Source organism: Festucalex cinctus, chromosome 3, assembly GCF_051991245.1.
Source record: "Festucalex cinctus isolate MCC-2025b chromosome 3, RoL_Fcin_1.0, whole genome shotgun sequence".
In the NCBI taxonomy this organism is placed as follows: Eukaryota; Metazoa; Chordata; class Actinopteri; order Syngnathiformes; family Syngnathidae; genus Festucalex; species Festucalex cinctus.
The window spans coordinates 29877402-29905273 of NC_135413.1; the positions used below are offsets into that span (position 1 = coordinate 29877402).

General features: G+C 38.3%; 3 protein-coding genes across 12 annotated transcripts in view; 2 read left to right on the top strand and 1 right to left on the bottom strand.

Moving 5' to 3' along the window:
- Positions 1–122: 122 nt before the first annotated feature.
- The window catches only part of ppp1r3ab (protein phosphatase 1, regulatory subunit 3Ab), a 31796-nt gene continuing 4046 nt past the window's right edge, over positions 123–27872 (bottom strand). For 3 of the 10 annotated variants that reach the window (XM_077517490.1, XM_077517489.1, XM_077517492.1), the window contains 11 exons: positions 27738–27865; positions 20298–20493; positions 19845–19959; positions 15567–15657; positions 14166–14239; positions 13897–14044; positions 12156–12338; positions 6358–7155; positions 5279–5352; positions 5105–5190; positions 123–3828 (listed from right to left, as the gene is read on the bottom strand). In XM_077517490.1, coding sequence (XP_077373616.1) covers positions 1045–3828; positions 5105–5190; positions 5279–5352; positions 6358–7139 — 3726 coding nt within the window. In that variant the 5' untranslated portion in view covers positions 7140–7155; positions 12156–12338; positions 13897–14044; ... (3 more) ...; positions 20298–20493; positions 27738–27865 and the 3' untranslated portion in view covers positions 123–1044. Of the gene's footprint in view, positions 3829–5104; positions 5191–5278; positions 5353–6357; positions 7535–8975; positions 9038–12155; positions 12339–13896; positions 14045–14165; positions 14240–15566; positions 16078–19844; positions 19960–20297; positions 20494–27737; positions 27866–27872 lie in introns of those variants that run through there. The other 7 variants (XM_077517491.1, XM_077517494.1, XM_077517495.1 and 4 more) reach the window with 7 other exon arrangements.
- On the top strand, positions 8848–15852 carry LOC144016628 (uncharacterized). The gene is made up of 6 exons (XM_077517968.1): positions 8848–9032; positions 11014–11096; positions 12151–12297; positions 13926–14030; positions 15592–15675; positions 15757–15852. The coding sequence occupies exons 1-6, from the start codon at positions 9020–9022 to the stop codon at positions 15850–15852; spliced, it is 528 nt and encodes a 175-aa protein (XP_077374094.1). The 5' UTR covers positions 8848–9019.
- Positions 17689–24181, top strand: LOC144016397 (forkhead box protein P2-like). The gene is made up of 11 exons (XM_077517496.1): positions 17689–18075; positions 18156–18269; positions 19425–19512; positions 19803–19937; positions 20381–20504; positions 21870–21940; positions 22033–22134; positions 22280–22401; positions 23432–23489; positions 23560–23633; positions 23706–24181. Exons 1-11 carry the CDS (start codon positions 17885–17887, stop codon positions 23809–23811), a joined length of 1185 nt encoding a protein of 394 aa, XP_077373622.1. The 5' UTR covers positions 17689–17884; the 3' UTR covers positions 23812–24181.

Sequence of the window (27872 nt, forward strand, 5' to 3'; positions counted from 1 at the left end):
TCATTTGATTCTCAACACTGCTCTGCAAAGCAAAATAAATTTGAGACTTGCAACAGTCAAACATGCAAACATTCTGGATGACACATCTACATGTACATACAGAAAATCCTTCAAACAGCACGTTGAATTTTTTCTTACATTTTATCATTTTATACGCGCCGTGTCAGAGTTTACAGAAAATATTCCACCGTGAGTGAGTACACACAAGTTATTGCCAGCTAAAACTAGTGTTATTTCCTTGTCTAGTGGTCAGAAGCAACTTAAGTGGACAGTGCACACAAGTCAGCTATTGAGGCACGGTGTGTTTAACTCATTTGCTCCCAATAACGTATAAATACGTTTTTTTATGTTCTAAGTGTCCCAAAGACGTATTTATACGTGTTTTTTTGGGGGTTATGCTAGAGCATACAGAAGGCTTTGCTACAGCCTCTCAACTGCAAAGAACGGTTGCAGAAATGGTAGTTATTACACAAACGGCCAGCATGTGGCAGCAGAGCAAAGGAGATCAACCGGGGCCAGCTAGAAAAAAAGCTGAATTACTTTGAATTTTAAATAGATTTGTGAAAACTGATGAAACTTATCTCTCTTCTAATGCTAATTGCTGCAAAACGGAAACAGATAGAAACATACTTTTTTTTTTACTGATGAAAGAAGAGACTTTAATCTTCCTTTTGATAGGTTCCATGCTTTTATAGCAATAGAACACAGTATTCTGCGGGCCTTGCAAATTCAGTCAAAATCCAGTAAAAACAGCCGGGAGCGAACGGGATTGCTTCTGTGAAAATGGCTGGGAGTGAATGAGTTAAGCAGATGCCACTAATTAAAACAATTAAACGCTAATGTGTTGAAATGATACATCGACAATCTTGTGTAGGATTATTTGAAAGCCAGTATGATTCGTGCTTAGGTGTGAGTAGTAGACTTTTTGAAATTTGACAAAGTACAGTTGGAACATAAAAAAAAAATCAAATAAAGCAAGGAAAGTTGTGTTTTGTTACATTGGAATCTCAATCACAACTGCAATTCTTTTTTTCCAAATGGAATTTAGCCTACTGAGTTGTCTTGAATGGGCTGTTTCTCTCCTTGACTCAAGAGCCACACCACAGAAATCAAGTAAAGGCCAAAACAAGCGAGAAAGTCGTAGTAGTAAGCCGTGACTACAAACACCGCTAACAAGGTGACATACAGCAACGTTTTGGAGGTACAGCCGCAGGACCGATTCTCTCGCCCCGCCACGTTTTTGCCGGCGCTTTCTGGTTCGCTCGGTCGCGACCGAGCTGCGTTTTCCGCCCGCGCGTCTTCACGGCTGTCCTCGAGGCAGCCGACGTGTTCCTCGTCCGCAGACTCGCTGATGGACGGCATGGGTGAGGAGAGCGGCGAGAGACGTCTGGTTTTGCTCAGGCTGAAAGTGGCCTCGGCGCTCTGGTCTTTGGTTTGGACCGCGCGGAGGCAGTGCATGTAGAGCTCCACCTCGTCGTCGGAGTCGGACTCCGCCGAGGCGTCGTCGCTCTCGGTCTGCCCATCCTCAATCTCGTCAGTCTTGTCTTCGTCGTCATGGACATTTGTGTCTTCTGGGTTTCGTCCTACGGCGCCGTCAGCCTCGCGCTGATAGCTCGGAGCATCCTTAAGGTTGTTTTGATCGAATTCCGACCTCACGTCTTTGCCTTCTGCATCATCACCTGGTATTTTCTGCTCTTCATCGTCTGGATTTACAACTCGCTCCTTATCTACCAACTTTGCATCTTCATCTTTGACCTCCTCGTCCCACATCACAACCTTTATTTTGCCTTCCTCCTTCTCCGCAAAGCGTTCTTCAGCTTCTCCAACATCTTCGGGCTCTTCTGCCATCTCGGTTTCTTCCTCCAGGTCATGCGGTTTGTCTATTCCTGGACATTCTTGGATCTCCACGGCATCATCCACGTCCTCGTCCTCCACCTTGGTCTCCAATTTTTGGGCATCGTCTGTCTCTGCGGCGCTACGGTCTGATTGCGAAATGTTTGCTTCATCTTCGAAAAACGAGACATATTGTGAGTGATCGTCGTATGTCAACGCTTCTGTCATCTCATCTTCACCTTTTTGGAAGTTGTGCCACCTTTCATCTCCAATGCAACATGTTTCCCCTTGAGTTCCAAGGACTCTTCTTGCGGACTCTTGTGTCTGTGCTCGGTCAGTGACTTCGATTCTGAAGACTTTGGTATGGTTGAAAGTTTCTGAAGACATGCTTGTTGATCCTACCACAGAATTTTCGACCTCAGACCCATCAGCATGATCCAAACTAACAGGCTCTGATGGACTATCCGTGTGCCTTTGATCGAATAATTGACTTTCATTAGCATAACCGTCCCTGTTCCAAGCGTCTTCAGGAAGAGTGACGTCCAAATCAGCGTCAAAACATTCTTCAGTTGAGTTCCTGATCACGTTTTCCTCAAGTTGGTCACAATTCTGCGCATCTTCTGTCTCTGACCAGTCTGCCGGCTCAAAACTGGCCTGCTGATGAACGTGGTCGCTAACAGGCTCTGGTTGACTCTGAAAAGGTGCCGGAAGTGGGTCATCTGTTTTAGTTCCACTAAGAGGTTCAAACGTTGGCATTGTTGTCGGTACCTGAGTGGTTTGTGAGCCCCCTGATGGTAAAGCCATATCCGTGTTACTGCTCTTCGTTAAGCTTATATTTGTTTGGGTACCATTCCAAGTGTCGTCTTCAGGAATAGGAACATTCAAATTGTCGTCCAAGCAGTGTTGCGTTGCGTTCTCGAGCACATCTTCCAAAATTTGTTCGCGGCTCTGTAGATTTTCCGTTCCTCGTGCCACGGAATCGTCTGCGTTGGACCAGTCTGCACGCCCCAAACTGGTTTGGTGATCCGCGTTGTCGCGAAGCAGATTCTGAGAAGGGGACACACGTGTCACAACGTTTTTAGCTTCTCCTGACAGTTCATGCATTGGCAGACGTGTTGATACCTGAATTGGGTGTGAGACTCCTGATGGTAAATCCAAATCTTTGTGTATCTGCATTACGTTGGAGTTTCTTTCAGCGGATAGTTTAGTTTCAGTTGCACCCTCTTCACCATTCCATGTGCTGTTTTCCGTTTTCAGCTCGGCATCAACGCGATCTTCAGTGTTGTTCTTGATTGCATGGTCTCGCGTATGGCCTGTTGGTTTCATCGCAAACTCGTCCGTATCAGACCGGTTTGAACGCTTCAAACTGGCTTTCTGATCCACATCGTCGTGAACCAGCTTCTGAAAAGTTGACTCAAGCGGGATTAGATTTTTGTTCCTGATCAAATTTTCTTGAACTTCACGGTTGTCTTCTCGCTCGGTCCGTTCTGGACATGTCCGATCGTCTTCGCTCCTGCGTAGCATCGGACGGCACAGAGGAGACGCGACGGCTTCAAAAGTGAAGCTGTCGCTTCGATTTTGACAGGTCCCGTTCGTCTCTTCAGCCTCGGAGACAAAAGTGTTGCAATGTTCAGTGGGCGGAGGCTCATCACTTGACGCGTCTGTGCTAGCTTTGCCTCGCATTAATGAAGCCAAACTCGTGTCCTCGGGTGTCTGTGCTTCATTATGCGCCTGTGTCTCGTCTTGTCGAGCTGGCACGTCGCCGAAAGTTTTTCCCATAACACCGTAACAGCCTTCAAGTTTTGGTTCCTCCTCAGACATAAACTGCACATCTGCCTGATCCCCCACTGGGATTTGTTCGTCTTCTGGATGCGACGATGCATCGCTTTCGTCATCCGGAACGGCGTCCGTTTCAAAGTAGTCCCTCAACCGAGCCATCCGGGCCGCCTTTCGCCGATTTCTTCGGCTGCAGTTCTGCCTGTTCTCAAACTCAGCCTGTCCGTCAGCGAGAGGGAGAGATATGATTCGAAAGTTATTTTTACTTTGCATGATGCTTAAATGAACGCCATGTATGCAAGAGTAATTGTCTGTTCCAAATGTTTCAGAAACCGGAATTTGACCTTGACCTGAATATTGACCCATTGATGGATGAAATTAATTTGATTAATCTTATTTGACTCATCTACACAGTAAATTCTGTCGAGTGGGACCAAATAGACTCAGCTTTAAAGTAATATTTAGACTTAGAAGAGAGTAAAATGAACTGGAAAAAGTCACTCAAGGGCTGAGGAACGAACTCACGACCTTCAGCTTGGAAGACTGCTGAACTTCCGCCTGAGCTATGCCCCTCCTACTGTTTGCTTTGCTTAACTCATTTGCTCCCAATAACGTGTAATTACGTTTTTTTTTAATGTTGTAAGTGTCCCAAAAACGTATTCATACGTTTTTTTTGTTTTGTTTTTTTGTTTTATGCTGGAGCATACAGAAGGCTTTGATGCAGCCTCTCAACTGCAAAGAACGGTTGCAGAAATGGTAGTTATTACACATTACATGGCCAGCAGGTGGCAGCAGAGCAAAGGAGATCAACCAGAGCCATGTAGAAAAAAAGCTAAATTACTTAGAATCTTAAATAGATTGGTGAAAACTGATGAAACTTAGCTCTCTTCTAATGCTAATTGCTGCAAAACGGAAACAGATAGAAACATACTTTTTTTTTCCTAATGAAAGAAAAGACTTTAATATTTCTTTTGATAGGTTCCATGCTTTTATAGCAATTGAACACAATATTCTGTGGGCCTTGCAAAATCAGTCAAAATCCAGTAAAACAGCCGGGAGCGAATGGGATTGTTTCTGTGAAAATGGCTGCGAGTGAATGAGTTAATTAATGCTTATAACCAAGAGGAGACCAAAAACAATCTCTTTGGAGTTACGAAGATTCCATTTGACATGAGCTATCTACTAACACACAGAAGGAGCTGCATGGCTCAGGGAGTAGATCGTCCGTTTCCCGAGCTGAAGGTCGTGAGTTCGTTCCTCAACCCTTGAGTGACTTTTATTCATTTACTGTATTTTATCAATTCTTTATTTTATTCTCTTCCAAGTGTAAATAATACTCTAAAACTGAGACCATTTGGTCCCACTCTAGAGTCAAATTTACTCAACAGAATTTACTAATTTTAATACACACACAATCAGGATAAACATGGTACATAAATAGTTGAAGCGTAGGAGCTATGCAGAAAATGGCAAGTTGTCGTCGTCGTAAGTGTACCTGTAAATTGTTCTTGTCCTCTTCTGACTGATCCAGAAGTTGGACGACTTGCTCATTGTCAACTTTTTCTCCATTTGTTGCCCCACCTGTAGAGAATAAAAATGTTGTTTTTTTTCTTTCATAAATGCATTGATCCATTGATGCATTGATTGATGTAAGAAAATAAGTTTGCACCTTCTAACTGGATTCTTAGAGATGTTGGTGTTTCCCAAGTGTCATCCACAAAATTTTGGCTGTCAGGCCTGCAACTGACGCAAACACAAAATAGTGTGCAGTATGGAATGGAATATGGACTAAAAGTTGAACTTTTGGTGGTAGTAAAAAAAAAAAAAAAATATATATATATATATAGTATTTACGTGTTGTTCCTCTATGTTTCTATGGCAACGACATACCGATAGCTTTGTGTTTATGTAAACAGGTCCAAATTTGTGAGTAAATTGTCATTATTCCATATACTTATGTGAGATTTTGTTAATGCTGTAATGCTCTATGAATGACCTTTAGATGATTGACCTTGAAACAAAAAGTTTATTATGATTATTGATGATCTATTAATTCAGCTATTCATTTATTCATCTATGGAGGATCAAAACTGCCAAAATTAAAAAATAAATAAACGACTAAATAAATAAATAAATAAATACCTAAATAAATAAATGACTAAAAGCGAAAATATACAAAGGATATAAAAAATATAATTCAAAAATTAAATACAAATGTCATATATATATATATATATATATATATATATATATATATATATATATATATATATTAGTGCTGTCAAACGATTAAAATTTTTAATCTGATTAATCACACTTTAATTTTGATTAATCACGATTAATCAGCTAAATTACTCGTGTATTCGCGTAATAAAAAATAAAATAAATACAAAATAATAATAATAATAATAATAATATAATATTTTGACATTAACGCATTTTATTATCTGAATGTCATTTGCAAACATTGATTAAATGCATGTACGCAATTGGATGCATGCGTGTATTGCTCAAAACTTTTGCCCAAAACTTTTTTTTTGTAATTTTCAAATTTTATTTTATTTTTTTATATCCGTTTTAATTTTCACTTTTCGTCATTTATTTATTTATTTAGTCATTTATTTATTTTGAATTTTGACAGTTTTGCTCCCCCATATGCAACTATGTAAAGCAAAACAATAACATTTCCTCCACTAAATGTTAACGTATCCACTATATGAGAATGCTGTTAAGAGTGCCCCGTCGTACCTCGCAGTCTTGAGGCAGCTTTTCTTCTGGCTATTTTGCTTGTGGGGGTTCTCCCTCAGCTGTCTGCTTCTTTGGTGGCACAACAGCACGTAGTTCCTGTTGTCGTTGTTGGCCCAGAAGGTTCCCGCGGGCGTCTCGTACCGCAGGCAAAAGTCAACTCGGGATCCCTGCTCTCGGAAGGGCGGCACTAAGGTGAGCTTGAAGGAGAAGCGGTCCGTGCGAGCGTCGCCGGACGCGGCGGGCACGTACTCGGTCAGGAGGTCAAAGTGGCTGGCCCAGCAATCCAAAGTGGTCCGCACGTAGACGGCTTTATGGAAGGACATGTTGAGGACGCAGACCAGCCCTCGCAGGGTGGTCGTCCCCGGGATCAACTCCAGGGACTCCAGCTCTATTTTCTGCTCCTGGACCCTCACCAGTAGATCATCCGGAGACAACGGCGACTGGAACGTCAGAGGAGACAGGCGGTACTCCTCTGCCGATACTCCCTCGCCGTCCAGCAAGTCCATTCCCGGCGGATTGGGCACGTCCCACAGGTCAAACTCCTTCACCTGCACCAAACTGAGGCCTTTGGCGTCGGCGAAGGAGACCCTCCTGGAGGCGCAAGGCGGCAGCTCGGGCTCGGAGTCCTCGTCGGAGATCGAGCTCCTCCGCCGCGGCAGGGGAGAACATTTGGGCCTGATGCTGATCACCACCTCGCCCTCGTCCTCGTCCGCGTCCGGCGGGCCCGCCGGCAAGAGGAGGCGACAGCTCCGGGACGGTCTGGCTTGTCCCTCAAGCTCCATTGGAGGGGCGGCTGGGCTGCGAGGGGGGAAGAGCGGACAGGATTGGTGATGGCGACGCCTCGGCCTCTTGTCAAGTGACATTCAACAAGCTGCGACTTAACAGATGGCGTCGAGTTACGCGTGACATTGTCGCGAGGGCCAGCACTAAAAATAGGCGGGAAGGGAGTCGAAGTATGTACAGTAGTCAAAGCTCAGGCGCAGAAAATATCGTCCCGGCCGCCCGTGTGAGTCAGGAGCTTTCGGTTGAGGCTCTCACGGCCTCGTGACGATTCCGTTACGCTGATAAGCGCACGTAGCACGATTACTTTCTTATCTATCGTGCATTTTTTTTTCTTTCTCTACTACTTGTGTTGCTTCTCCTTGCAGCACGTCCGTATTGTACCGTTCCCACAAAGGTTAGCTCTTGGGCTAATAAAGGCGTTCCCTGAACCTATGAAGATTTGAAAGGCCTTTACGACCTCATAGAAGAAAAAAAAAGAGGAATATGTGGCTTTACTGCTAGCTCAAAGAGAGTACACTATTAAAAACAAAAAACAAAAACAAAAACAACCACCTATAATATAACACAATTTTACTTTTAATTTTTTTTCCTGTATTTTAAAAATATCATTTATTTATTATTTTTATATTATATATATATATATAATTTATTTTATTTTATTTTATTATTTGTTAATTTATTTATCATTTATAAAAATAAACAAATTTTACATGTCAAATGTAAAATAACATGAAATCACTAACTGTAAAAACACTCAATATTTCTGTTATTTTACAAAAAAAAAACAAAAAAAAACTGTTTAAATTGTCTAAAAATGTATCATAATTTCACAAATATTTGCCTGCTATTTAATGGAATAAAATGTCAAATTCAACTTTAAAACCCTAAAAAAAAGGGGGAAAAAAACATTTATATTTACTAAGAAACTAACAGTAAAAATTAGTCATTTCAACCATAATTTCATTGTAAATTGACAATTTTTTAAAAGTGAAAATAACTACAATTTCTGTAACGTCCTATAGATTGAGTATTAACATGAATTTTGAAAGGACATCTAATGAGATATATAAAACATGACAATCTCTCTTTTGTTACTGCACTGAAGGATAACCTTAAAATCTATCAAAAGAGATCACAAACTACTAAAGTATGTCTTGAGCTTCCTCTTTAAATATGTTCCCGACCACGCTCAAATCATCTTTCATCACTGAAATGTATGGAAACGCTCATAATCTGTTCCAATCTTCCCCAAATCCTACCAAGAAATGTATGTAATGTGTTTTTAATAAGGCATAACACCCTAAATAATGAAAAATAATGTAAAGATGTGTGCATGACTTCGCCACCGGAGGCACAAAAGAATATTTTGGGGTGATGGGGTTTGGAATGTATCACCAGTGAAAAGCCAGGGAACAATAACGGTAACTCTGTTTTATGCTTAATTTGACAATTTGAACTGGGAGTGGCATTAAAGCAGTTGAAACCTCTGAAGGATTGGAAGGATGAGTTCATGCCACCACACAAGGCTCATATCTCAAGTAAAAAAATGGCCTGAACAAGTCAGGTTACTCGTATCTCAAGGCATCAGTGTGTAATGTAAGAAAACAAGAAGGCCTCCAGGCGCTCAGTACAATATGGCAAGTTAACAAGAAATCTAAAATAATAACAAACAAGTGTTTTGCGTGTTCTTGTATTTTTGGGACGCTTACGGATAGCACCGATGGCACGCAGGTCATGACCACAGAGACGGAAATAGAATTTCATTCAAACAAAATGCCTTTGTCTCAGCTGCTCAGGTCCAAAATGGCTGCTATGGCTTTAATGAAGTGACTTACCGGTACCTCGCAAGCACAAACGGCAATCTCCAGCGAGCCTGCAAATGTGCCTGTCACGTATGTATGTAGTCTTCAAGCTGCGAGCAACTTTTGAATGAAGCTGCTCACTTCACCCCTCCCTCCCACCCTCCTCACAATCTCTGGCCAAAAGAACCGCCCCCATTGCTACTTCATTGCTAGCCTGACTTATGCTTGATGTAGTATTGCCAAAAATGAATTGTTTCCAGTTTGATGATGTGTTGTTGTTTTTTTGGAATAAACAATCAATTAAAATATGAATCGATCAATCACAGCCTTCACTGTGCAAGTACAGAACATTCCAATCCCTATTTTATTTTATTTATTTTTTTAAACTTTGGCTACTAAATGGTCATATTTATGACGGCATATTGTGCTGCACACGACAACATCATACAATTATGACAAAGGAATTGGAAAATGAACGACTGAATTTCAGTATCCATGCATTGCCTTTTGATGGGAACTTTGCCCCTCCCAATATGGCCGCCACATAAGCATGTTGGTTAGCCGTGTTGCTACAGCGCGCTAGCTTATCTAGCGTCCATATCTGTGGTGCCTGCTACAGTCGCTCTCTGACCTCAAGAATTGGCAGTGGGCAGATGTGATGTTGGCTGGTACGAGAGGGTCATGTGACACAAGGTTAATGGCCCCGGGGTTCTCAGATTAGCGTCATGGTGGTGCGTCTACCATCATCAACGTTTTCATTACTGATTGACATAATGATGCCCAAAAAAAAAACTTTTTTTTTTACATTTTGTACTAAAAATTTCAGGTGTAAATAAGATACTTTGAATGAAAATGAGTTTTTGTAGTTCATATTCTAAACTATTCAGCAGTTTCGTGCCATCTTTGAAGGAGAATTTTTACGCAAGACAGCTGAAAAAAAAAATCACAATTTGGTGTATGCAGTTAAGAATTAAAATATTAGATACTCTAATGTATATTGGTTAAAAAAATAATTACACATTTTGTCTTTATTTAAATGGTAAAAGGTACTACTTGACTTCTTGAACAATTTTCAGCAGTGAAAAGTTAATATTTTGGCTATAATTAATGTGGTAACTACATTACTTTTCATGTCCAATTTATACCTTTAAAGTAATTTTTCTACTTGCTGTCGACTGATGATGACATCACCTGTGCTGAGGAAGTACGTAACGGCCAATCATGGCTCACCTGTTGGTCTGGGTTTGATCAGCAAAATGAGCCATGATTGGTCGTGACCTGCTTCCTCAGCACAGGTGATGTCATCATCAGTTGACAGCAAAGTAGAAAAATTACTTTTTTAAAGGTATTAATTGTACATGAAAAAAAATAATGTGATGTCAAATAATGACATCCATGTCAATTCCGTGTATAAGTTGCATTGCTTATCTAAGGACTGCTTGTGAAATTACGAATTTATATGCTTTCATTGTGGCCGTCTGTTTAACTGGGCTGACATTACGATTTTTTTTTGATTTTTTTTTTTCTTACTTTACAAGATCATCCCGCGGGCCGGATTAAACCTCTTTGCTGGCCTGATCCGGCCCGCGGGCCGTATGTTTGACACCCCTGATAAAGATATATCCTTTTGTTCAACCAGCTTCATCTTTATCCTTACTAAAGTGGAACACTAAACAATAAAAAAACCAAAAAAAAAACCGTCCCCGCTTAACTTCCGTCCACCTGAAAGTCATCTGATTACAACACGCACTTCCCGTTTGCTATTCAAACAACAAAATCAGCCTTTGATAAAGAGCGTGACAGATGTTCTAAATGAGGACACGCAACTGGCGCAGACTATACTTGTCCTGTTCCCAATGACAAATATAAACGACACTTGCTTGTTTGTTTGTTGTGTATTTATTTATACGTGGATGTGTGTCTCATGCGACTCTCTGATATATTGATTTTGGAGAAAAATTGTAACAAATCAAGTCATAAATAGATCTGAAGCGCCTGCTCATTTGCTCATTCCCCCCCCCCCACACACACACACTCCCTCCTTGTCTAATTTGTGGCGCCTCCCACTCAGGTAGCTCCTTCATCCTCGCTCGGTTGGAGGAGCTGTCAACACGGAGTGCAGGTTTCACTTCACTGCAACTCCACAACAGGACGGTAAGTACCGAAATATTTACTGACTTACAATTTAAACGAATGCAGAAAAATACGTACATATAAAACAATAACGCTTTTTAAAATTCATTTAACACTAATTGTTCTTGTAGTTTTCAGTTATTTCCAAGGGCAAAGTGTTTCTAATATTGTGGTTATTATTTGGCCATATGAGCGGGTCACAATATTCAAAACAGCCCTCGGTACGACGGCATGTGCAGATACACGACTGCAAACTTCAACGGCAATAAAAAAATAATAATAATAAAAATAACATATCATTAGTATAATACTGTTGTATAAATGCCTACGTCATTTAAAAAAAATAAATAAATAAATAAAAATACCGGTAATAATAATAATAATAATAATAATAAAAATCATATTGATTAATATTTTGTGGATTACCTCATTGACAGAAACAATAACAAAATTCTTAGCTAGCAAATTATTATTTTTTACCCTAATGTTATGTAAGTTAAAAAAAAAAAATAAATAAATAAATAAAAAACAACTTTTATGACAATTATGCGATTGGGATCATGATATGATAAAGTTATTATGATGTTTATAAAAACAGAATTTTTACCTGATTTATTAGCACTGTATATCAAAATAAGTGTAATGCATGATAATTTATGATGTTATTGTGCATGAAATGTTTCTTCGGAAATTTATCAAGGAAAAAATGCATGTGAAATATAAATGTAAGGAAAATCAATAAAAATTGTACCGTGTTACCATAAGATCATCAGGAGTTATTGTTTGTTAACACTTGTTAAATATTGATACCACACAATCCATAAAAAAAAAAAATTGCAAGAACTCATTAATAAATGAAAAGATCTATTTATATTTATATTACTATTATTAGATCACTCACATTTTATAGCCATACAAATATTGCATTTAATTATATCATCATAAAAATAAAGGCTTTTATTGATTTCTGTGAAACCCTTTATAGTAAATGTAAAATGCCTGTTTAAGTTTCTCTTTAAAAAAAATAAAAATAAATAAATACACATTTAGAACAATTGTTATCATTTTTTTGCAGCTGACCTGCATTGTGATGCCCGAGTGTTCTCGTGTTGCTCGCCAAAAACAACAAGGCGCTCGCCTCGATCCCGGGGGAGACACGGCAGAAGCAGGAGGAGGACGAGGGGGGCGAGGAGGCGTTCTGGACAGCCTTCATCTTAAACAGGTGACACTTCCTTCCTCTCATCCGCCATCATCTTCACTCATCTTCAAAAATGATTAAAAAAAAATAAAAAATTATATAATAATAAATGACCATCTTTGAGGGGAACTAAGTACAACTTTGTGTCGTTAGGGAGGCTCAGCACCTTGACCAGAAGTGATTTTGCATTGGGGACACGAAGGAACAGTGTATTTGGTATTTTATAGATAATACAGAGCAGCACCCCAATTGCAAAATAAATATAATTTTCCCATTTGTCATCGAGTGACTAATTGGCCAATTGAGCAGGGACAAACAAAGCATTCTGCAGAATTCTGCCTAGCAACAAGCAACTCGGCAATCGTGCCAATTAGCAGGTAGCGACTCTGTTGACCTTTGACAGCTATACAAAAAAGCTGCACAGCTTTTTCAAAGAATTATCTATATCTGTTATGTTAGTACACCAGAAAAACAAAATGAAAACATGAAATGATTACAAAATAAATGAAAATAATCATATAAGTGTTCCATTTGTTGTTTTACACTGATTTTTTTTCCCAACAATTTCTATAATCCATATACAGAAACAGCCATATATTGTCGAGTGGTCATTTCTTGACACGTTAATGCAGGGTTGTCCAAACTTTTTCATTTGAGAGCCACCTGCAGAAAATCAGAAGGACCACATAATGTGATGACGAGTCATTGTTTAGTCCTAAAATAAATAAATAAATAAATAAAATAATTCATTTTTGTTTAGCCAGAAAAAATGTGAGAGTATATAAACCAATTTATTTGCAAAATGTGGCACCTATTTTTTTTATACCCTCCCTTCTTACTTTGACCATCTCAAAAGATTATTTTTTAAAACTGTGTCAAATGCTATTTTTAGTATATGTCGCGGGCCACTGGAAAATTCATGGCGGGCCACATATGGCCCCCGGGCCGTAGTTTGGACACAAATGCGTTAACTCATTTGCACCCAAAGACGTATTTATACGTTTTTTATGTTTTTTTTTTGTTTTTTTTAATGCTAGATCATACAGAAGGCGTTGATGCAGCCTCGGAACTGAAGAAAACGCTTGAAGCAATGGTAGTTATTACAAAAACAGCCAGCAGGTGGCAGAAGAGTATAAGAGATCAAACAGAGCCATGTTGCAAAAAACCTTTCCCCACTGTTTTAAACAGATTTGGGATGAAACTTAGCTATATTCTAATGCTAATTGCTGCAAAACGGAAATAGATAGAAATATACCTTTTTTTCCCTGATGAAAGAAGAGATGCTAATTTTTCTTTTGGTAGATTCCATGTTTTATAGCAATAGAATACAATACTCTGTGGGCCTTTGCAAAAGCAGTCAAAATCCAGTAAAGGGGTTGCTTCAGTGAAAATGGCCGGGAGTGAATGAGCTAATGAGTTCAGTTGTCATTCAGCGCGTGCCCGGCTTCATTAACAGGCGTACACTTCTATTAGGAGTCACAACAAGCATGTAATTGTGCTGCTTAATTAACTTCTCAGCCCGGCGCGCACCTCAATTAGGCTCAGTGACACCGTCTTCTTGTAATTGGACAGGTAATGATTGCGCTGTTTTTGCGCTCGTGAGTGTGTTGTTACCAAGCTGACCTTTTGTCATCCTGCCGGCGGTCTTCCAGGTCTTCCTCGCCATGACGACTCCTCGTCAGGTACCGCGGCCTCTGTCCAGCGGCCAGCTGCACGCTCTGATGCAGCACAAGCAGCAGGCCTTCATCCTCCATCAGGTATCCAAACGCTCCTGTTTCATACAATAAAAAAAAAAATAAAAAAAAAAAAAATATATATATATATATATATATATATATTGCTCAAGTATTTGTCAAAACTGAGAAGCTCTTGCTTGGTTGCAATATACTAACGCTGTCACTGGTCGTCATGGCAACGGAAGCCATAATGGATGATGACTGAACTGGATGAAAGTTGGTATTAAGCCCTGCGAATGTTTGACAGTTATTAAAGTAGTGTTAAAAGTACAGAAATTCGAATCACCAGATAAGATTTTTTTTGCCACAAAGTGTCTTGAAGTGTGTTAGGGTTATGGAGGACCAAATCTGCCAAAATTCGAAATAAAAAAATGACTAAATAAATAAATAAATAAATGACTAAAAGTGAAAATAAAAATGAATATAAAAAAATATAATTAGAAAATTATATCCCCCCCAAAAAAATATAAATGGAAATAAATCCGTTTTGTCATTTATTTATCTATTTAGTCATTTATGTATCTATTTATTTAGTAATTTATTTATTTGTTTAGAATTTATTTATTTAGGCATAAAAATGAATCTAAAAAAATACAATTCGAAAATTACATCTAAAAAATTTATATAAATGGAAATAAATCCATTTTTATTTTCACTTTTTGTCATTTATTTATTTATTTAGTCATTTATTTATTTAGGCATTTATTCAGTCATGTATTTATTTTGAATTTTGGCAGTTTTGGGCCGTACTGCCAATTCAAAATGTTATTCAAATGAGGGGGCGGTCCTAAGCGTGTCTTGGGTTGGACTCCACCGTTGTCAAACTGCCTGTGATTGGTCGAGTGAGCAGCTCGGCGAACAAGGAAGTCTTGCCGGCTTGCAATGGAAAAGCTCCAGCAATGGACGACTATTTTGTCCACTGTCTGCTCTCACTTGTTGCCTAGCAACTCAAGTTGCAAGTTGAGGTGACGGTGGACACGATCGTCGTCCATTGCTGGAGGTCGCCATTGCACGCCGGCGAGACTTCCTTGTTCGCCGAGCTGCTCACTCGACCAATCACAGGCAGTTTGCAACGGTGGAGTCCAACCCAAGACACGCTTAGGACCGCCCCCTCATTTGAATAACATTTCGACTTGGCAGTACGGCCCAAAAACTGCCAACATTCAAAATAAATAAATGACTAAATAAATGCCAAAATAAATCAATGACTAAATAACTAAATAACTAAATAAATACCTAAATAAATAAATAAATTACTAAATAAATAGATAAATAAATGACTAAATAAATAAATGACAAAAAGTGAAAATAAAAACGGATTTATTTCCATTTATATTCATTTTTTTTAGATATAATTTTTGAATTGTATTTTTTTTATATTCATTTTTATTTTCAGTTTTAGTCATTTATTTATTTCGAATTTTGGCAGTTTTGGTCCTCCATATTAGGGCGCCTTGTAGTGTTACAAAAAGAATCACTGAATCAAATGTTCAATCTGTGCATAATGTTAAAGTGGCTCAAGGGGGACTAATACTTTCGCAAGGCACCGTATGTCACCTTATGTCTGCTTTTACCGTTCCAGCACCGTCTCAAAGAGTTTTACAGGAAACAGCAGCAGCTCAACGTGCAGTTGCTTCAGCAGCAGCCGCTAAAGAAAAGCAAAGAGGTAAAGATTGAGCTGTATGATGATATCACTTTTTGTTTTTTGTTTTGACAAGTTGGTGCAGTGTTTTTGTCTGCCTGGCAGCTCCTCGCACAGCAGCTGGCGCTGCAGCAGCTCCTGCGCATCCAGCAGCATCTTCATCAACAGCAGTCAGCGCGCTCCTCTGCGGGTAAGCGCTGAAAAATCTTTTTCAGATTTTTATTGGATCATTTTGAATTGATTTTACACAGGCAAGTCAAATTTATTGCAATGTATCAAACCAATCTATTTTAAAAAAAATATTTTTTATTAAGTTTAATTTGAATATATTTTTTATTACATTTATGTTTAATAAAAAACAATGTTCAATGTACCAAATCCATTGTGTCGAAGCACTTTACATATGGAGCAGGTCAAGAACCACACCCCTCACGCAAATGTCAGTGTAGTACCAAGTTGAGCCACAACAACATGTGGGGCAGCACTGAGCTCTAATAGATTTAGATGCAGCGTCGATTAGAGCAAAAGAAGACAAAGAGCAGATCCTTTTGTCTGTAAAGTGTGTGGATTGACAGCAGTGTAGCAGTAAACAATTTCAGTCGCGCTTGTTTTTAATCACAGTTAGTCAACCTCATCCCATTTTTATTTAGTAAAATTTTATTCAACTATAAATCTAGCATTTTAGTCTCATTTTTTAGTCGAAGAAAATGTAATTTTATTGTAGTTTTAGTCAACAAAAACTGTTTTAGTCAGGACAACCGTTTTACCCATGTATATATATATTTTTTTCTGTCAGCAGATTTATTGAACCTTTTCGTATCTCAAACTATTTCACATAAAGTTTTCTCTCATCTTTTTGATGAAAAACAACTTCGCACACACAGTAGCTACTATGGCTCCATGCTATGAGCTAGTAAGTTAGCCAAATTAGTTAGCAGTCGCATGAACATTATTGTTGGAACGTTATAGCTGTTGGATTATAACGATAACTATAATTTACTTTTTTTAAATTTAATCATTCACCATGAATCCACCGCTTATCTGTCCCATGTGTTTGTGCTGTGTGTCACATGACAGTGTCACAGACGTGACAGATTAGCAGAGACAAGATTTGACAAAATCATACAATTTTCATCTCGTTTTTGTTCACGAACTAAAATGTCCATAGATTTTAGTCAAGTGAAGGACATTTTCGTCTCGTCTTCATTAGTCGACAAAAAATGCATACTGATTTCGTCCCTATTGTTTTTATTAATGGGGGATTCATTCTAGTCTAGTCTAGTTTTAGTCCGGTGAAAAATGTGTGTTGATGAAATTATTTTTGTTTAGTTTTTGTTAGTTTTACAGTAAACTGGGAGTGAGAAAAAAAAAAAAAAAGCTTGACGCGAGCACACTTTGGACTCTCATTAGTAGGGATGTAACAATATCCAAACATCACGATACGATATTATCACGATCTGAAGTTCACGATACGATAATTATTACGATATTGTGGGGGCGTCGGCGATATTTAAAAAGGATCACAATATTGCAAAAAAAATAAAAAATAGCTCATACTTAAAAAAAAACAATATTGTGCTTTTGTACATAACAGCAATGCATTTAAACCACCTACAATCTCTAATAACAATATTGAGGCACTTACTTGCTAATGCAAGCACACATTGATCGCTTCACAAGCAAATTAGGTTCCCCTTCATCTGACAATTAGCATAGATTTTAAACATAGAAGGCCAAAACATCCCTAATGAAAATTAAATTGCACTAATGAACTAGCCACTAGAGGGTGCCAGAACTGCACAAATGGAAATCAACCTGACTTTTTTTTTTAACAGATGTGTTGCTTTTAAATATTGTGAACATGGCGACGACGATATTGTGGCAGTTTTAATATCACGATATCACGATATTGCCCTTATCGTTACATCCCTACTCATTAGAGAACCGAGTCAGTCTGATTTTTGTTTACGTAAAGTGATGTTACACAACTCCAATTTCTTGACAGCAAGAAAGTCAAGAACAGGCACTAAGGAATACGGTACTTGAAAGAGTGTGTTTCAAAATTAGCGTGTTTGAAGCATGTGGACGGGTAAAGTATAAAAATTATATAGTTTGTCTATCTCAAGTGGGTGTGGTACGTATCCCCAGGCACAATCGGGAAGTTCAATGCAGAAGGAACTCATGCTCCAATGTTTTGTTTTTTTTAATTATCATTATTAATTACTAAAGCAAAATGATCCTCAATCTTTGTCTGTTAGCTGATATCAGCTCTGTGGAGTCGAATCACATTTGGAAGGAGATGACAAAAGAAGCAGCAGCAGATGAAGAAGAAAATTCCATCAAGTGTGATCACGAAGGTGCCGATAACGAGCAGACAGTCAGCGAGAGACAAACGAGCGACCTGTCACTTTCTCCTCACAAGTGGTACGACGACACTTTGTCGTGCTAAAACAGTAACTTCTGACTTATTTTTGAATGTTTGCGTCGTCTGATGTGGTTCTTAGTTCATCCAGCTTGAGTCAAGCTGACCGAGCAGCGACAAACGTCCTCTACGGTCACGGCGTGTGCAACTGGCCCGGGTGCGAGTCCATCTGCCCAGACTACAGACACTTTATAAAGTAAGTGTAATAATAACGCTCATACATTTATTTATTTTAGCGTGCATGAGGGTTGTCGCCAAGTGAGATAAAACAGATCATGGCTGATTACGGAAGTTTATTGCATTCTCTTGGGAAATAAAAAAAAACCTTCCCGTTTTCTTTTTTACTGAATATTTTTTTCTGTCATAAATTCCCATTTTTTTCTGTCATAAAACATATTCAGGAAAACGGTTTCATTACGAAAAATAAGAAACAGTTAAAAATAATAATAATAATAAAAAAAAGATTCTGAAAAAGAGAAGCCGGGGCTCTGTTTTTCTGAGTATTTATTTAGTTTTTTTTTGTTTTTGTTTTTGTTTTTTTAATCTCTAAAGTGACTTGTTGAAGACTCGTTAATGGCGGACACTTTCCCGCATACCTCCAGCATACGCTCACCTATATCACTTACTGGCTCAATATATAAACATGCCAATCGATTGGCTTGATTTTAGTAAGCTAACAGTTACGTTTCTATGGAAGCGTATTGCATGCGCGAAAGTGTCCGCCATTAGCGAGTCTGCAACAAGTCACTTGACAGAGGTAGTAGAGGTCGCTCTGTTTTTCGGAATATTTTTATTTATTTATTTTTAAATAATTAATTTATTTATTTTTGGGTTTTGTAAGTAATTTGTCCTCCGTTTTTTCTGAATATTTTTTCTCTCCCTGATTTTTGGGATTTTTTTTTCATGACAGAAGAAAATATTCAGAAAAAGAAAAAAAAAATGAATTAAAAAAAATAAAACACACAAAAAAAAACAAATCTCCCCTCAAAAATTTGTCAGAAAAACTTTTTTTTTTTTTCAAGCGAATGCAATATGCTTCCGTAAGAAATGACACATTCAACCATTAAATTGATTGTTCTGTAGCTATAATTTGACATCTTACTCAAAATACTTGGTATGCTTTACTGTTCAGTTTTTCTTTTAAACATTTGAAAATACATTAACAACAATAAATAAGTATACGTTACCTTTAAAATATGATTGAAGAGCTTTTACATACATTACAGAAATGATTAATTTAGGGCTGTTTGTTTTGCACGAAATATGAGAAAAGTCTTACTTTTTCTTTTTATCCTTATAAAACAAAACATGCTGCAAACTCTCCTTGAATTTGTATGCGTTTATGTTTCAGGCACATGCGCAGCGTTCACAAACTGGACGACAAAAGTGCAGCACAGTGTCGAGTCCAGATGCAAGTGGTTCATCAGCTGGAGATTCAGGTGGGCCTGGCCACAACATTAGGTACACCCGCACAGATCTCAAATGACAATATGCAAATTAACAGGTTTTATTATTGTATATATATATATATATTTATTTTAAGCTGCTAAGTTGCATGCATTTATACTATTTGATTAAGCAATTTAAGAGCTGTGTTTTAAATTATAGCATATCTTTAGATTTTTAGACCCCGCCGAGGCCAAACGCGTTCCCTTGTAGGTGGCGCCAACGAGCTTGCAACCAAAAGCGCAATGTCCGATTTTTTTTCTCGCCGTTTTCCTTCTCTCAGCTACGTAAAGAACGAGAACGTCTGCGAGCGATGACGGCTCACCTTCAGCCGACGCCCTCCGCGGAATCCAACTTGGCCCCCAGGGGAGCGCCGCTGACGCCACGTGACGCGTCAGCCGTGTCGCTTTGCTCGCAGGTAGCTTGCGTGTGCTGGTGTCCTGTTTGGACAAACGTTGTGTAACATAACTTTCATTGAATCGTACATTTCTATACTGTTAGTGATACTTTGCCACCACCGGTCCACAATAAGCAAAAGTAACTACTACACAAGGGCCTTTTTTTTTTTTTTTTTTTTAACATCACTATATGAATACGAAATAAACAACAACAGTGACAGCACTATGTTCAACTCAAACTCACTAGTAATCAGTAACCGCTTTGTTGTTTGTTACGTTCGCGTTAAGACTATAAATCAAATCATTTGTTCATCTCCCATAATAAACCACCCTGCAGCTAATGGACTTCCCCATGTGTGCTACATTAGCGTGATAATTACCTCTTATAAGTAGGCCAATCCAATTGTTCCGTCACACCACCCTCATCCTCCTCCTCACACGTCCTTTTTTTGTTTGCTTGCAGTCCAGCTCGGTCGCCTGCAAGTCGCCCTCGCCGAGTCTTCTGGCCCACCGCCGGGGGGGCCTCTCTCCTGTGTCGTGTGCCGGGGTCGCGACACGCCGCCATCACCGGCTGGCCTACTCGACAGGTCATACAGAGCAAAAATGCACATTTTTGATATTGTCATCGTCAGCCAGAAAACTCCTATGTCCAAATGTGATCAAGTTAATATATTTGTGCAAATCGATACAACTAGTCGGGCCCGACTTGGGTCGACAATGCAAAGTCTTGAAAGTGGCTTGTTCTATATGACAATGTAATGTTAACAAGTCAACAAACATGCCACTTTTATGTTGTTTTTTTTTTTTCTTTTTTTCCGAAAAGTGATGGTTTTGGAAAAGTGTCGATTCAACCAGACACCAACTATGTATTGAAATACAGGGTATCGCGCACTACATTAAAAGGTGTTGCACATACATGTTTAAAAATAGTTCTAGAAGATTAGATATTAAATACTAATGCATTGTACTCACACGTTGAATAAAACTGTGCTTTAAAAAACATTCTCCCATGTACCACAATCCAACTTAAAAAAAAATACAATTGGACAATTCCCCAAAAGATGGAAATAAATTATCCAAAATGGAAAACAAATACATAAAAAAATAAAAAAAATAAACACTTAACTGAACAACACTCCTCCACAAAAAACATACAAACATTCATGAAAAAAAAAATGGACAAAAATTCCTCTGAAGATGGCAAAATATTACCCGAAATAATGGGCAAAAAAATCCCACAAAAACGCCATAAACAAACAAAAAAAAAAAACAAAAAAAAACAAGACAAATCATGAAATTAAACAAAAGTTTCCACAAAAATGAACAAATATCCCTCAGAAAAATGGACAAACATTCATTTAAAAATGAACAAAAATCCCCCCCAAGAACATACAAACATTCATGTCACAAAATGGACAAAAATTCCTCTCAATATGGTAAATTATTACCCCAAATAATGAACAAAAAATCCCACAAAAAATTGCATAAAAAAAAAATCCAATGAAAAGAAACAAAAATTTCCACAAAAAAATGTGCAAATATGCCCCACAAAAATGGATGAATATTCATGTAAAAATGGACAAAAATGCCCCCTAAGAACATACAAACATTCATGTTACAAAATGGACAAAAATTCCTCTCAAGATGGTAAATTATTACCCCAAATAATGAACAAAAAAAATCCCACAAAAATGGCATAAATGTAAAAATGGACAAAAATTCCTCCGAAGATGCCAATATAATATCACAAATAAGGGAAAAAAAAAAAAAAAAAAACATCCCACAAAAATTGGCATAAACAAAAACAACAAACCCCATGAAATTGAGCACAAATTTTCACAAAAATGGACGCACACTCACGTTAAAATGGATATTCATTCTGCGGAAAACTTGAACAAACTACAAATGATTTCCACTTATTGAAGTGTTTTCATCTTTTGTTGTTATCCCAGAAAAAGAACACGAACTCTACAAGAACGCTGACATCAGACCACCTTTTACATACGCAACCTTAATACGACAGGTGCAGTCTACCAACACAACTGCCATTGTTTTGTTTGTCGCCTTCAGCTGTCATAAACAAAACCATTCCTTGGGCAACATTTCCATCTACAGGCCATCATAGAATCAGCAGACACGCAGCTAACACTCAACGAGATCTACACCTGGTTCACGAGGACATTCGCCTTTTTCCGTCGCAACGCCGCAACCTGGAAGGTAAAACCCACGTCACACGTGACATTGACTGCTGGCCTGACGAATGGCGAGGACGGATAACGTTACCTCGACGACAGGGGTGGAGCTAGAGAATTAAAACAAAATATGTTTCAAGGTAACCGAGTACGTGTCCTGTTTGTGACAGAACGCCGTGCGCCACAACCTGAGCCTGCACAGATGCTTCGTGCGCGTGGAGAACCCCAAAGGTGCCGTGTGGACGGTGGACGAGGCGGAATATCAGCGGCGGTGCTCGCAGAAGATGACGGGGTCAGTAGATGGACATTTTGGGATGGAATGATAACCGGCAATATCGTGATATCGCGATATTAAAACTGCTACAATATATCGTCGTCGTCATGTCATGATATTAGAAGCAGCACATCTGTTAAAAAAGAAAAAGTCTGGTTGATTTCCATTTGTGCAGTTCTAGCACCCTCCGGTGGCTAGTATTTTTTAGTGCAGTTTAATTTTCACCGGGCATGTTTTGGCCCTTCTATGTTTAAAATCCACGTTAATGGTCAGATGAAGATTAACGTAATATGCTTGTGAACAGAGTCAATATGTGTGCGTACATTAGCAAGTAAGTGCCTCAATAAATAAATATATATATTTTTATATTTTTCATTGCTGTAATGTACAAAAGCACAATATTGTGTTTGTGTGTGTTTTTTTTAGTATGAGCTCATTTTTTGACAATATTGTGACCTTTTTTTTGTATCGCCAACCTACTGATAATATCGTGATAATTATCATATCGTGACGTTCATATCGTGATATCGTATTGTGATGTTTAGATATCATTACATCCCTAATGGACATGTGGCGCAATCATGAGATGTCCATCTTGGCAACTGTTTCTTTAAAGGGATACTTCACTTATTTAGCCCATTATAGCAATAAAAAAGTTAATATTTTATCTATAATTAATTTAATAATTTCATTATTTTTCACGCACAAATAGTATCTTTAAAAACACATTTTGCAACATCACAAGGGCTCAGGTAACTAATCACAGCTCACCTGTTTTCTAGGTTTGGTCATGTGACATTCACAAGCTGAGCTGTGATTGGTTACCTGAGCCCTTGTGATGTCATTTTCAGTCGACAGCAAGTTGCAAAATTTGTTTTTAAATGTACTAATTGTATGTGAAAAATAATCAAAGTATCAAATTAATTATAGACTAAATATTAATATTTGACTGCCAAAAATGGCGAAATAAGTAAAAGTATCCCTTTAAGCAACAACTATATTTAAACATGAAGTGGATTTTTCATGAAATTATATTGTGATCTTGCAGGAGTCCACTATTGATGAAAAGCGTCCCTATTGGGTCGGTTCTGAACGCCAGCTTGCAGGTGAGTAGTATTCAATTAAACAACAGGAAGTGGTAGACAAAACATGTTTACGCTCCGTTTGGCCCCCTAGACGGCATTTCGAGACGCCGCGTCACCCGGGTTCAAGTGTGGAAACGGCAAAAGTTGGGACTCGCATGCACAACGGTGAGTCTTTTGAACAACTTGAAAGTCACGTGTAAAATCTCAGTTAAAAACGGCATTTTCTTTTTCTTACAGCTGTCATTTGAACATGCGACACGCTCACCAACAAGAAGCCGTGACGGAAAACAATGGCGGTCTGCAAAGCGACAGGGCTCAAATGAACGACGAAGGCTTGTTGTGACTCCTCGCGCACATTACAAGTCAATCTCGTACTCTGTGCCAAAATTTGGCATTTTGACAAATATCGCCATCGGACTTTATACGAATCTGAAGGCCGACAAATCTAAAAAAAAAAAATTAAAAAAATTAACTAGTAACATTCTCATGGATTTGTCGCTCAGTGACAAACTTTTCATTTATGGATTTGTTTAAATTTACACTTTAGAAAAATGTTGCTGACCCTGGGAACTCCCTACACATTTTATTTAAATAAATAAATAAATGACATTAAAAAAAAATATGTAGAATTATTCCTTTGGAGTGGACAGCATTCATTTTCCTTTTGAAGCGTTATTGTTTATGTCTACTGTATATGTTGTTTGTTGTGCTATATATATATCTCCTTAATAAACTTATTGATCAATTGATTATTGGCTGTGGAATTATATTTGATTCGCATACAGTTTGTCAATTTAATGTATTTCAGTCAAGGTGTAGGGGGAAAAAAAATGTGCATTCATGATTAGTAACAGATGCACTAACATAATGAGAACAAGCTTTCAACATTAACTCTTTTCCTCACAAAAACGTATAAATATGTTCTATTTTACATTTTACATATGCTCCCAAAGATGTATTTGTTTTTTTTTTAATGCTAGAGCATACAGAAGGCTTTGATGCAGCCTCTGAACTGAAGAGAATGCTTGAAGCAATGGTAGCTATTACAAATACGGCCAGCAGGTGGCCGCAGAGTATAAGAGATCAACCAGGGCCATGTTGAAACAAGCTCTTTCCCCACTTTTTTAAACAGATTTGTGAATATTGATGACACTTAACTATATTCTAATGCTAATTGCTGCAAAATTGAAACACAAAGAAACATACTTTTTTTTTTCCTGATGAAAGAAGAGACTAATCTTTGTTTTGGTAGGTTCCATGTTTTTACAGTAATGGAACACAATATTCTGTGGGCCTTGCAAAATCAGTCAAAATCCAATAAAACGGGAGCAAAAGGAGTTGCCTCAGTGAAAATGGCTGCCAGTGAACGAGTTATTGAATGGATCGCAACTGGACTGTTCCTTGATCAGTGATTTCAGTGGTTCAGATTTTTGACTGTTATGATGGTACATCATGTGAGTTCTTTATTATTGTAACGCCTTCATACTTATTAGGTCAATCAAAATATAACAACGTATAACGGAACGTATGGTGTTCCACAGGGTTCAATTCCGGAGTCCTTGCTGTTTTCTTTGAATCTGCCGCCACTGGGTTCCGTCTTAAGAAAACAGCGGAGTCAGTGTTTGTTTTATAAGTGCTCTATAAATATAGAGATGAGTGATGGGAGTCAGCATCCTAACTGCAAGATTTGCAATGCCAAGTTGAGCAAGTCTAGTCCAGCACGAGTTATCTGGCAAAACTAGTGGAACGTTTTCTTAAGCTGCATGGAGATGGGGATACACGAACAAAACGCTTTCCCAATTCAAGGTGAAGAGAGCCAGAAACATTTTGTTTTTTTATAATGTTCGGACATAATGATACGAACGAAACACATGAACCGAATTGTGACTTGCTTTTAGTTGTTTGTAAATGAATGTCAAGGAGTAGTAACGTTTTTGTATCTTACCGTTTTCTGGAAATTTACTGTTCACATGAATTTCAAAGTATTTTCTTACATTTTCTCACTTATCACACCTTAAGCCAATTCAGAATCTTTTTCATTTCTACTTATTAAAGTAGAATTATGAAATTATTTTCATCTCATCCTTGCTGATGTCAATGTTTGTGTAACACTTACCGGTAAGTGATTATAACACGTTACTTTCATGAATAAAATAAATCATTTGATCAGTTACCGCCGCCATAAAATGTACTTTGGAATTTAATATTTGTGGAGTTTTTAATCACGTACTAGACATTTAAGAAGAATTGACGTGCCATAATGAATCTATATCGGATTGAAGTGAAGTGAATATAATTGGGAATTATTTTTTTTTATTGTACTGAACTCTTGTGAATCGAAATCGAATCAACTGAGGAAGTTAGAATCGATACACAGCCGTATTGGTTACACACGCAAGGGGAATGTTCTGTCATCAAATACAATAAATCAAACAAATGATTGAATGATTGCAGATTTTGCAAATATTAGGTTTTTTTTAATGCAAGTAATTAATCCCCTTACATAATTAGGCATGAATTGGCTTTATGTGGCTCATGTTTGAAAAACAGTGAGAAGCATTATGAGACATTATTGGAATAACCTGAATGTTTCCTTTTCAACCCCTTTTGATAAACATTTTTGCAAAAATATCGCCTTCTAAAGTTTTGTTATTCTCCCGGCGCATCATCGCGTCTTGCTAAAAAACTGCCGAAAGCGTCAACTTGAGGGCGTCGGCGTGCTGTCGTCTCATCCGAGCGGTGGAAAGTGCAGCCTTCACCATCCGAGCGAGAACAAAGGCGACATGTTGTGACTAATGTCAGTAATTGTCTGGGCTGATAACAAAGTTAGCTTTAGCGCTACTCCCGCCTCCCTGGGCCGCCTTTGATTTGATTGGCTGTCAGTGGCGTGACACCCTCCCGCCGCTCAGTGTGTTTACCGGGAAGACAACTTGGAACACTTTACGGTTTACGCGCTCGCTCTGATCTGACACACACGCATACACATTGTCAATGTGTGTTTGTTTGTTTTTTGCACTTTGGACAGCATCATCATCACGCGTCATCTTCTCATGGAGATGTAATAGTAATAATAATAATAATAATAATAATGATGATGATGATGATGATGAAGCTAAAGCGAGTGTCACGCATGTGTCCAATCATCCAAGGCATTAGCCAATCATCAAGATCAACTAGGCAAAGTGAAATTTCTGCAGAAATTCTGTGGGAATGTTGAAAGCTGGATGCTAATTAAATATTTCCCAAGCGAGATTTGAACCAACACACTTGCATATCTCCGTACCGCCAGGCAAGTATTTAACATGTGAGCCAACTTGGCTTGTTGAAAATCATGAGTAATGGACTAGTTATATTTATTTTACTTTTAACTTTCTTTGTTATTTGTGTATGTGTTTATTTATATATATATATATATATATATATATATATATGTTCAATAAACTTCAAACTTCAAACTTATATGTAAAAGTGTTCTCTGAAAGTACCCTCCATTCATTTAGATGGAAAAAAAATGGTACTAATTATATCCAATGGAAAAAATGAAAAATATAAAATAAAATAAAATAAATAAATAAATCATTCATGCAATAGCGCCACCTAGGCATGCAGTACCCGCCATTCATTTAGATGGAAAAGTGGAACTAAGATAGTTGGCTTACATGTAATCACTTAGCATAATTGCCTTGGATACATTTGCAATGGACAGGAGGTGGGATTCGAACCCGTGACCTCCTGGTTACTGGACGACGCATTTTACCAAGTGCGCCACTTAGCAGTATCACAGAGCTGGTAATGATGAGAAGTTGTATTTACGAAAGTGGGCATGGAAAGTGGGGCTTAGAAAAAAGTTCAATGTCAATCCTATTGAAAATGAATGGGGAAAATGGGGAATACTGTAAGTACTGTGAAATCAGACGATATATTTCCAAGATGGCGTGAATTTTTGAAGCCAGTTGAAATTTGAACGGTGTAAATCGGAAGTATCATGTGGAAGTTATTACACGGCAAAAAAAGTGTGGAGAATAAAAAGCTTGTAGTACTGCATGTTTGGCAAAAGTGGGAAAAAGGCCAAGACCCTTCTCCACGGGGAATTCAGCCATCTTGCTTTCATTTACTTTCTGGACTAAACAGGATAAAACGTCTCCATTTGCATAAGCTCGCGCCGCGTCTGGTCCTTGTGAGGATGAAGACGGGAGACGAGCACCAAAACGACGAGTAGCATCACGCGAACGTACCACAGGGGTTAAATGTGGGCAAATTCACACGCACCTAATTGGGGTAGGGCGGCAATTATGCGATGACAGCTTCTTTGCGGCGGAAAAACTCATCACCGGGGAGACTTTGGTGGCCTTTTTCCTTTCTCTTGATGACTCTCCCGGGAGTGCTGAACAATGCTTCTGTGAT

Bases quoted from the DNA above. Each gene is read 5' to 3' on its own strand.
- LOC144016397 (XM_077517496.1), top strand. From the start codon at position 17,885: ATGATCCTCAATCTTTGTCTGTTAGCTGATATCAGCTCTGTGGAGTCG. The intron at 18,076-18,155 runs GTACGACGACAC...TGTGGTTCTTAG, and splicing joins TCACTTTCTCCTCACAAGTG to TTCATCCAGCTTGAGTCAAG. The intron at 22,402-23,431 runs GTCAGTAGATGG...GTGATCTTGCAG, and splicing joins TGCTCGCAGAAGATGACGGG to GAGTCCACTATTGATGAAAA.
- LOC144016628 (XM_077517968.1), top strand. The intron at 12,298-13,925 runs GTGACACTTCCT...GCGGTCTTCCAG, and splicing joins ACAGCCTTCATCTTAAACAG to GTCTTCCTCGCCATGACGAC. The intron at 15,676-15,756 runs GTAAAGATTGAG...TCTGCCTGGCAG, and splicing joins CGCTAAAGAAAAGCAAAGAG to CTCCTCGCACAGCAGCTGGC.